At 35.1% G+C, this 11,615-nt stretch overlaps 1 protein-coding gene across 1 annotated transcript; it reads left to right on the forward strand.

Moving 5' to 3' along the window:
• The first annotated feature begins 8,287 nt into the window (after window positions 1-8,287).
• Window positions 8,288-9,153, forward strand: LOC132515673 (EKC/KEOPS complex subunit TP53RK). Its single transcript, XM_060142032.1, has one exon. The coding sequence runs from the start codon at window positions 8,288-8,290 to the stop codon at window positions 9,047-9,049; it is 762 nt and encodes a 253-aa protein (XP_059998015.1). The 3' UTR covers window positions 9,050-9,153.
• Window positions 9,154-11,615: the final 2,462 nt, after the last annotated feature.

Consider the following 11,615-nt stretch of genomic DNA (forward strand, 5'->3'; position numbering starts at 1 on the left):
AAACACTAAAGCAAATTCACATAGCAATGATTTACTTAGGGGTGTATATTCAATATATATTTAAACAGCAGCAAGTTTTCTTAGAGATAAAACTATTTCAGTAAATGTTTAAATTTTAATTTTTTATTTTATGCCTTATTTATTTGTTATAGTCTTAGAGAGAAGCTCTCAAAAGGAGGCACACACAAACACATACATATACACATACCTACAACCAGAACATAGCACTGTGTATAATTTGTTTGCATTTAATGTTTCTTTCAAGAATAAAAAAAAAAATGCTTGAAGCACTGTCTTTGAAAATTTAATGACTAGTAAAGTCACAAGATTTTTTTCTCATTTATTTCAGTGCATATATATATATTTTATATTTTACATTGGAGCATAGCTGATTAAAATGTTGTGTTACTTTCAGGAGTACAGCAAAATGATTCTGTTATACATATACATGTATCTATTCTTTTTCATTATTTTCCCATTTAAGTTGTTACATAATACTGAATCGAGTTCCCTGTACTATACAGTAGGTCCTTGTTGGTTATCCAGTTTAAATACAGCACTGTGTATATGTCAATCTCAAACTCCCTAACTACCGCTTCCCCCCATCCTTCCCCTTGGTAACCATAAACTCATTCTCTAAGTCTATGAGTCTGTTTTTGTTTTGTAAATAAGTTCATTTGTATCAATTTTTTTTTTAGATTCCTCATATAAGCAATATCACATGATACTTGTCTTTCTCTGTTTTACATTCTTCACTCAGTATGTTAATCGCCACGTCCATCCATGTTGCATATATTTTGACGTGTGATATTTATTGATGAGATTTACATATTGATAGAATCAAAATAGAAGATGTGATAATTTTATATGCATATGTCAAATAATAAATGCCAACTAAAATATTGCTACATTATTTGTATTATTTAAACTATATATTTTGAGATTTTTTTCATGTGTAGTTAAAATAAAGCTGTATTATGTGATAAAAATAGATTTTTTGAATAATAAATTTATGTCTGCTTATTAATTTGATAATATTGGCTAAATGAGTTATATTTTATTAATTTGTTTTTATCTGTAAAATTAAGTTAAATTGAGGATTATAGCAAGAATAGTATAATAGTTATTATTGGCAGTAGTTTTATTAATATTAACTTATCTAATCCATAATATTTTGGTGTAATTCAGATAAAATAATATCTAAGAATGCATTTTCTAAACTGCAAAACATTTTAGAAATATGAAGCACAGGAATCAGTATGGATTGATTTATAGAATCAAAATGGTCTATATGACTTTGGTCATTAATCATCACACCTTAGCAGAGACTGGATGTACTAGTGTTCTTCCTGGGTATGACAGCATATTTAGGATGTGGTCCTCCCAATATTTAAATGCTTCTGTAACACATATGCAAGATTATTGTTTTGTTGAGAAAATTCCTACTTTCACAGTGTTTGCATATGCCTTATATTTACAGGGTACACTTAGATTATTAAAACTTTTCCACAAGTAATATCTTATTTCATGCTCATAGAATATTTCCAAGTTAGGTAGGAAAAAGCATGATGTGACAGTAAAAGGAAGGTTATAGCAAATTGCTCCCATATATTTCCAAAGGCTGAGCTATCTGTAGAACTAATCCATGTGAAAGAGGCCAGAGAACTTGGAAATTCTCCAGGTTGGCAAGAATTCTTCCTTTCATATTGAATTTGAGGGAAAACATTTTGATATAGTCGGTTCAGTGAATTCATACCTGTAAAGCTAAGATGTTACCAGAAGCCAACATTATGCTAGAAAAGGGAAGTGATTTTTCCATGTTTTTCCCATGATTGAAGTAAAAAAATAAATATACTGAAGAAGTTAATCTGGATATGCTGGTTACTAAACTGTTGATTTCATATGACAGTCATCTAAAAGCATTTTCAGAGCATCGATGACATACCTTTAATTCTATCCATCTATCTGTCTGTCGCTTTATCATCTATCTTTCTATCCATGCATTTGCTTCAAATATCTATTTCTTGAACAAGTTGCTGATTAATTATTCACTTCATAGATTCCTTTAAATTACACAATCAATCATTGTAAAGGATGATTTTTTTAACTTCTTGTAGATATTTGCTAAATTTGAAATGTACTGAGAAAATCAAATTTGGGGACCTGAAATCTCAGGGATATTCTCTATGTAATTTTTATACACCCAGATCTCGCCAAGCTGCATATTGTACCTGCACTGCCACCCTGCAAGTCTGTGACAGATCTATTTTATTTAAAATTGCAGAGCTAGTATCTAAACCACAGGTCCTATGCTTTTTCTTTGGCATCATATTGACTTCCATAAATTTTACTGTGTTTATCGGCTGTTTTACCCACATTGAAGTTTCTTTTAACCTGTACTTGTGGCACATGACTACATGTTGGAATGCTGCTTGCTGCACCTGAAATATATGAGAGTGATACTAGAGACGCAAAGTGCCTTCAAATAAATGCATGCTTTCTGTGCATGCCTTTTTATGAATGGTGTTTCACGTTTACTATAAACTTTCTGTGTGCTCCCTACCTAACTCTTTTCTTAACTCTAGTGTAGTTTAGGTTTTTGTAAGTGTTTTACCACCCTCCTTGCATCATTCAAAATGAAAGGTCTGAATGAGGCTGCCCACTTTCCTCTTTTAAAGCTTTCTTTAAAAAAAAAAAATTAAACCAAAGGCTTAATAGTACTACTCCTATATCTACTGTTCCTGGTGGTCCCAAAGACTTAATTTGTTAATGCTGTTATGATTTATTTTGACATCTTGTAAGTAAAATAATCCTTTTACATTTTAGCAGGTATTTTGCTAAGTTTGCTTATTTTAAATTTTTAAGGGGGTGTTTCCATTGTTAGGGCATTTTAACCCAAAGATCCAGATTATACCCATAGATATTAAGAGAAACAATAATCTTTACAGGAACAAACTGACTAAACATCATTAAATAATATTCTATGTAAAGAAAATTACAAGTGAGTGCAGTTTAAAGAAGCTTCCCCCCAAACAGTTTTTTTTTCCCCACTAAGAGATAATGATCAATTAATTTGCATAATGGATTGTCATATACCTTTTTAAAACTCACCCTGAATTGACCTTTAGAAGTCAAATTCCTCCCTATAATGTGTGTAACATTTTTAATCTTATATAAATTTAGGAATAAAATCTCAGGCAGATTATTCTGCTATGATGTTATCTACAGAACTAGGAAGTTCTCACTTAACTATAACTTTATCTGTGAAAGTGGCTTTGCAGTCAATTTTTCTGACTTTTTTTCTTTTAAAGATCTTATATTTCTTTTATATAAAATGATTTTCTGTAAATACTTAACTGAGTATGCTTATAGTAGTTAGACCTTTTAAAAAACTGCTTTGAAATAGATGTCTTTGAATAGTGTTTTTCAATCCACATTTTATTAATACTTAAAATTAAATTAAACATAAATACTTTGTATTTTAAATAATACACCAAGAAGAACATTGACAAGGAAAGGAAGAGACTATTGCTAATTCAAAGGAAAATAAAATGAAAAAAATTAGGGTACTGCAATTCCAAGGAGCTAGAGCATGGAGCGTTGATTCACAGTAGGACTCAACAGGCTATCATGTTAGATTCTTAGCTACTTTCACTGCGATAGTAAGACAGTCCCCAATTCAGCATTTCTTTCTCTCTTTTTCCTCTTTTCTACACAACTAACTCATGGTTGTAATTTCACTGAAAAATGACCCAGGCAGTATATCAATATATGGAATGAAATCTGAAGTTCACATTTACCTCTCACTGTAGACCTACTTGCTTTTCTAAGTATAATCATTTAATAATTTGGAATATGTCATTCTGCTTGTTTATTTTATAGTGGACACATACATGAAGAATAGAAATATATTTATGTGTAACTATTATTTACTTTTGTCACATAAATTAATTTTATTTGAGTGTGCTTATTTTTTTTCTTTTCATAATCCACAGTGCTTATAATTAAATCAATAGTACCAGTACTATAGTAGGTATTCAATAAAATTTGTTGCTTGAATTAATATTGTCTATTGAGTTAGATTTTTTTAACTTGATAATATATCTTAGATATGTTCAAATACAAGTATCTGTAAATGTATATAATGTCTTATGAACTGCTTTGGGATTTCATTTTTATAAACAATAATCTATATTATTCTTTCCACTATTATTTATTGAGCTCCATACCATAAGCCTGACATCATATAGGCATTGGAGACAAGGGTGCAAACACAGACATGTTCTGTTTCATCATCACATCATATTCTGGGGGCTGAAATAGATATTAAGCAATTAAACAAATAGAAAAATAAATTCAGAATGGATAAGTGCTTAGAAATAAGCATATTTATCTTATACAGAGTAACAGGAGGTAAAGTAATTACTTTGGAATGAATAGTTAGGGAAGGGCTCTTCCGGAAAGTTGATGTTTTAGTTCAGACATATAAAATGAGAGAAGCCAGACAGCAAAGGAATTAAGGAAAGGGGGGAAAAAAAAGAAAGTGCAAAAAGCTTGAATTGGGAAAAACATTTTTTCCACAGTAGAAGTGATTGGAGTGGTAAGAGAAAGTACTAGAGAGTTAGTTAAGAGCTCACACTTGCAGAGCTTCGTAAACAATGTCATAAGACTTGATTTTATGCCAATTCAATGGAAAATTCAAAATCACTGACATGGAGATTATCTGATTTATGTGTTTTAAAAGTCATTCTGTTCCTATGTGGTATGAATTGCAGGAGGACCAGAATGAGGAGGAGAAAGTTACTAATAATAGTGGTCATTTTAAAACTACCTGATGGGGACTTCCCTGGGGCTTCCCTGGTGGCGCAGTGGTTAAGAATCTGCCTGGCAATGCAGGGGACACGGGTTCAAGCCCTGGTCCAGGAAGATGCTACCTCCACAGAGCAACCAAGCTTGTGCACCACAAATACTGAGCCTGTGTTCTAGATCCCACAAGCCACAAGTACTGAAGCCCACCTAGAGCCCGTGCTGCACGAGAGAAGCCACTGCAATGAGAAGCCCATGCACCACAACAAAGAGTAGCCCCTGCTCTCAGCAACTAGAGAAAATTCGTGCAAAGCAAAAGACCCAATGCAGCCAAAAATTAAATAAATGAATAAATAAATAAATTTATTAAAAAACTACTACCAGATGGCTAGTTTGTTTTTAAATTTAACTACTTAAGTGATGGTGCACTGGACATCCAGGCACATGTACTTTTGTGAAAATAATTTGTTATTTCTTCAGGACAGATTCATAGATTCTTGGATTATGGGCCTGTGTTTTTTGAACTTAAAACACTTCTCTTAAAACCATTTCTCTTTTGTTATTATTATTATATAATACTATAAATATTACATTAATGATAATATAATAAGAAAATGATAAAAATCCTCCCTTCTAACTTTTTAAACTTATTTTTCCTCCTTTAAATGCTTGCTTTGACAAAGTGCTTGCGTATCCTGTAGAAAAAACTCTGCTATAAACAGAAAACAAAATCATTTTTAAAAATAAATTTTAATATTCAAACATATTGCAATCATTTGATATTCTTTTTCATAAGTTTAAATGTAATGTGTCCTAGCTTATCAATTTTACCATTAGGAAAATAAAGTTAATGAACTGAATTAAATAGTAAGTCATGAACACAGTCATAAGGCAAGATATTCAGGCAACAGTTTCTCTGAAGCAAGTAATCAAATGACTTCTGATATATGCGAAGTACAATCAAAAGAACAAAACTTGCCTTTAATCTTCTTTACTGTGTAAACAACAGTATGAAATTAGCACACTGGGAACTCAGACCTCACTAATATAAACTTCAAACAACTATAAACATTTGACAGAGTTGGAATTTTATTCTAATTACTTTTTCAATGAGCAACATCACTAGAAAAACATGTCCATTAATATTTCACCTTGAAGATCACAGCAGAAATTGTATTCACGTAACAGTTTCCCATAAGTGTTTGTATTTACACAACATCCATTATTTTCTTTCTGAATAAGCAGATTTACTGCCACTAGCATGCTCTAGCCGTAAATAAATTTCAATAGGGTATATAGAAACAGGAAATAAGATTCCTGAAACTTGGCCATTGTTTGATTTGGTCTCTTGTTAGAAGTAACATTAATTTGAAAGAATAGATTCATTGCTGACCTGTGGAAAATATTGTAGAGAGAAAAGTGGGCAGTAATGCAGCATCAGACTCTGCTGAATAGTCACCGAAAATGAAAATGTATGTGCAAACGTGTAAAATGAATTACAGAAATTTTGATCAATTCCTATCCTGCTTTCAAATTATGTAAAGCTGGGGCTTCCCTGGTGGCACAGTGGTTGAAAGTCTGCCTGCCGATGCAGGGGACACGGGTTCATGCCCCAGTCCGGGAAGATCCCACATGACTCAGAGCGGCTGGGCCCGTGAGCCGTGGCCGCTGAGCCTGCGCGTCTGGAGCCTGTGCTCCGCAACGGGAGAGGCCACAACAGTGAGAGGCCCGCGTATCGCAAAAAAAAAAAAAAAAATTATGTAAACTTAATTATATATGCTATAAAATGAACAATAGTTTGAGCAAGTAATTGAATATATGCATAAGCTAAATTCCACCTCACATTCTCTCACTGTAACATTTTGTAGGTAATGGAGTATCTACATTGCATATATGCCAGTAAATAAAATGTTCTCAGAAAGGAATCTTTGACTTTTAGGGGGTTTCTAAAAATATGAATTTCACTGTATTGTAATTTTTAAATCGGAACATTTGTAAACTAATGTCTTTTAAAAAACAATTTATTTCCTATAAATTTCAGTCTACTCCTTTTATTAGAATATATTGTGCTAGGCCTGCCGAGCTTGCCCACATCCTGATCTCTGGAACCTGTGAAATTGTTACATGTCAAGAGAAATTAACACAGCAGAAAATTAGGTTGCTAAACAGCTGCCTTTAAAATAGCAAGATTATCTTGGATTGTCTGTGTGGGTTCTATGTAATCACAAAGGTCCTTAAATGTGTAAGATGGAGCAGAAGGGTGAGTGTCAGAGTGATGCAACGTGATGTGAGATAGAGTCCACCTGCCTTTGGAAAGATTCCACTCGTCATTGCTTTTTTGAAAATGGAAAGTGGCTAGGAACAAGAGTGCCAGCACCCGGAAAAGGCAAGAGAATGGATTCCAGAAAGGAATGCAGCGCCCTGCCAACAACTTGATTTTAGCCCAGTGAGACTCATTTCAGACTTCTGACCTCAGGAACTGAAAGATAATACATTTGTATTATTTTAAGCCACCAAATTTGTGATAATTTGTTACAGCAGCAATAGGAAATTAATGCACACATGAGAATATTTAGTAACTAATTCTAAGGGGAGATAGATTTCACATTTCTTTCATATTTATAAGATATGAAAACATAATCAGTGTAGCATCATATTATTACAGATATCCTAAAAAGTACGAATTCTTGGGGGGAAATGCATAATCCTAAAAAGTAATGAATTCAACCCCCATTTTACTCTCATTTTTATTCACCATACTACCTAAACTAGTAGGGTACTTTAATTCCATAGCATCTTACTTGGAGGTACTTCTCAAAGTCCAGAGAATAACTTCTTAAGATTGTATGTACATTAAAGAAAAAAAATCACAATTTTGGAATAAAAACAATTTATTCATTTTAAAATTAAACTCCACAAACACTAAATTTATCCAAGATCTCCCAAATAGGGAAAATTTAGCAGTTAATTTTTAGCACATTTGTGAAATAGGTTTTCCCATAAATAAATATTGCCCCTTCTCTGAAAAGTGCTTCTTTTTGTTTAAACTTAATCCTGGTTCTTGAGTTGCATATCTGGCTCATTGTGTCATATGTGAGAATATTTTAAAGAAAGTCTATATTCTTATATGAGAATGAGATAAGGACAATGTAAATGTAACTTTTTCTTATTTCTAGTTAGCACTTCTGGATTATTTTTACAGTAAATATTTTTACACAAAGTCTTTTCCTTCATAGAAGACTCTAATATCACAAAATCAATAATGTCTGCCTGAATAAAGATTGGACTCCTTCATTCAACAATTTTTTTTGAACATACACAAGAAATATGAACAGATTGGACAAATCACCTACAAACTTGTAGAACTTGTTCAGGTATAGACTGGTAGTAAAGAATTCTAAGCTTAAGTAACAATGATTTAACAGTAAAGGAGTTTCCCAAGTGCCTTTAAAACTCAAGCTAGCGATGCGGAGGTGCAAACATGGCGGAGGCAGGTCGTGTTGAGAGTGAGCTGAACGAGGGGCTGGCGCCCGCGGCCGAAGCACTGGTAGCGGCCCGGGAGCGGAGCAGACGCTTCTTAAGCGGCCTAGAGGTGGTGAAGCAGGGCGCCGAGGCGCGCGTGTTCCGCGGCCGCTTCCAGGGCCGCGCGGCCGTGGTGAAGTACCGCTTCCCCGAGGGCTACCGACACCCGGCGCTGGAGGCGCGGCTCGGCCGGCGACGGACGGTGCAGGAGGCCCGGGCGCTGCTCCGCTGTCGCCGCGCAGGAATATGTGCCCCGGTTGTCTTTTTTGTGGACCATGCTTCCAACTGCTTATTCATGGAAGAAATCGAAGGCTCAGTGACTGTTCGAGATTATATCGAATCCACTATGGAGACTGAAAAATCTCCCCAAAGTCTCTTTGGCTTAGCCAAGGCAATCGGACAGGTTTTGGCTCGAATGCATGATGAAGACGTCATTCATGGTGATCTCACCACGTCCAACATGCTCCTGAAACCTCCCCTGGAACAGCTGAACATCGTGCTTATAGACTTTGGGCTGAGTTTCATTTCAGCACTTCCGGAAGATAAGGGAGTTGACCTGTACGTGCTAGAGAAAGCCTTCCTTAGTACCCATCCCGACACCGAGACTGTGTTTGAAGCCTTTCTGAAGAGCTACTCCGCTGCCTCCAAAAAGGCCAGGCCAGTGCTTAAAAAATTAGATGAGGTGCGCCTGAGAGGGAGAAAGAGGTCCATGGTGGGGTAGAAGAATTCTGTGACGACCACAGACGGTTAAGCTGTTCACAGTAACTTTGAAGGAATGCTATGAATATGAGATTCGACCTAAATAAAGGTGGTGGGATATTTTTAGGTGCCGTCTGTGATCATGCTGCTTAGGCATTATCATCTGCGGTTGACTGTTCTCAAGAGCTTACTCTGTACATAAGACATGTCTGGCAGAACTGGGCATTCAGAATAAATCTCAGGCTTTCTCTGCAATTGTGCCGTGTACACCTCAGATCAAGGGCATGGCGTTACAAAACATTGAACCACATACTGAAAACCTTATTCTGTTTTCAGTCCTGGTGAGGCAAGGACAGAGTCTCAGTTGGTGACAGTATGTCTTTATCAGCCCTCTAACCCAGCCTTTTTTGTTGTTGTGTTCATGACAGACTCCTCTTTGAAACCAGTACAGTGGGTTACAACCAGCATTTTAAGAAAGAAATGGAATCAGAGATTAGAAAATATCAGAGCACATTACATGTAGTATTGTAAGTATTGTTTTATGAAACTTGTTTGAAATGTGTATATAGACAATGTACTAGGTTTTGATGTAAAATACAGTTCTTTCTGAGGGTCATGGTAAAAAAAAATGATGAAAAATGCCGCTTAACTCCAATTTCTCCTTTTTAAAAAAAGCAGGCTCATAGCTTTCAGGCAACTGAAATTTATGTATTTCTGTACAAGACTTTTTTTTTTTTTTTTTTTTTTTTTTTTTTGCGGTACACGGGCCTCTCACTGTTGTGGCCTCTCCCGTTGCGGAGCACAGGCTCCGGATGCGCAGGCTCAGCGGCCATGGTTCACGGGCCCAGCCGCTCCGTGGCATGTGGGATCTTCCCGGACCGGGCTCAAACCCGTGTCCCCTGCATCAGCAGGCGGACTCTCAACCACTACGCCACCAGGGAAGCCCCTGTACAAGCCTTTTTATTTTTGTTGCTCTGTGTTTTTATGGCTATCTTCTAATTAAGAAGTGATTGGTATAAAGTTCCTTTTAATTTCTATAGGTAAAAAAGCCGGTTTACATCAAAGACAGTAAGTAGATTGAGCAAAGATAGTGAAGTAGCTTGGAAATGACTGAAGTTTGATAAAACCTGGTTTAAGAGAAGGTGCAGGAAAACTGTATTAAGATGCAAAGTACCGCGAATTAGCTCACACTTATCCTTGCCCAGTTTCTTCCCCCAAAGAATCTGTGTGTGTGTTGGGAGGGAGGTGGGTATAATAAAACACTTTCCTCCTGTTAAAAAAAAAAAAAAAAAAAAAAAAAAAACTCAAGCTAGCAATTAGTTATTGGTCTGTTATATCACAAGCTCACTCCATAATCATCTGAGAGACAGAGCACATTTATACAGGAATTGAAATGTATTCGGTTTTGGCAGGAGCATCACCTGGGGTCTGAGTAATAGACAAAAAGCAGTTAAATATACAAACCAAATATTGAGCCCATGGAATTACAAATCTTTAAAGTTGTGGAAAATTGGGTGGACTCCAGATGTGACCGTATCTGAATTTACCCTACATACACATGATGTCGGCAGCCTGAGAAAGAGAGCTACTAATACCATGAAATTCATTAATTTCTTTTTCATGATAAAGGTAGAAAAAAGATAGTCTATAGACCTTAGTTTTCCTTATGTCTAAAAGAATAATTTCCCAAATCCTTTCAACACTTATAGTCCAATGAGGTATGGAGGAATAAAGGAAAAAAGTGAAGATATGATAGGAAATTTTTTTGAAAATTATGTTTGACATTCTTTTCAACAGTTCTTTCTCTTGACGATTATCTGATCATTGTTCTGGCAGTGTGTAGTATTTACGAATAAAAAAATAATAGGCGTTTCCCATTGATAAAAAGGTAAAGTTGTTCGACGGCCATTTCAAAAGAGATTAATGTTTTAGGAAAGAAAAATTGTTTGAGCCTCTTCCAATATATAATAAAAATACAGATGCACTCTGTGATCAATGCAGAGACTTCCCCTCTCAGAGATAAAGAAGTGTGCTATAGTACATAAAACTCTGGAGCGCCTTCCTTCCCAGCAGTAACTGTACTTGTATTAGGAATGGGGAAACTCACCACCATTTTACCCTGCCTACATTATCCAAACTAAAAGGAAAAACAAAAGTCAAGAAGTCATATGTATAGGTTTAAGGGAAATAACAAAAATAAAAACAACTCTTATAACACCATTTTGAGACTAGGAAGGCAAATTGATTTCAACACTATTTCTCTGTTAACTACCATGAAGTAGTCTTTTTCTTCTGTTTTGTTTTAGTTCTCATGGAAAGAATACTTTATAAGAGCAAAGACTTCCTTAAAATCTCTTGAATAACAAAGGAAATGAACTTGAGTCAAAGTTCTAAATACATGACTTATTTAAGATGGGCTCAGAGGAACCATGTCAGGCGTTGTTGGACACAAAAATGTGTAACTATCTGTACCACATATTCTTTTTTTTTTAATTTTTATTGGAGTGTAGTTGATTTACAATGTTGTGTTAGTTTCTGCTGTACAGCAAAGTGAATCAGTTACACATATAAGTATATCAACTCTTTTT

This window comes from Lagenorhynchus albirostris, chromosome 2 (genome assembly GCF_949774975.1).
Source record: "Lagenorhynchus albirostris chromosome 2, mLagAlb1.1, whole genome shotgun sequence".
NCBI lineage: Eukaryota > Metazoa > Chordata > Mammalia > Artiodactyla > Delphinidae > Lagenorhynchus > Lagenorhynchus albirostris.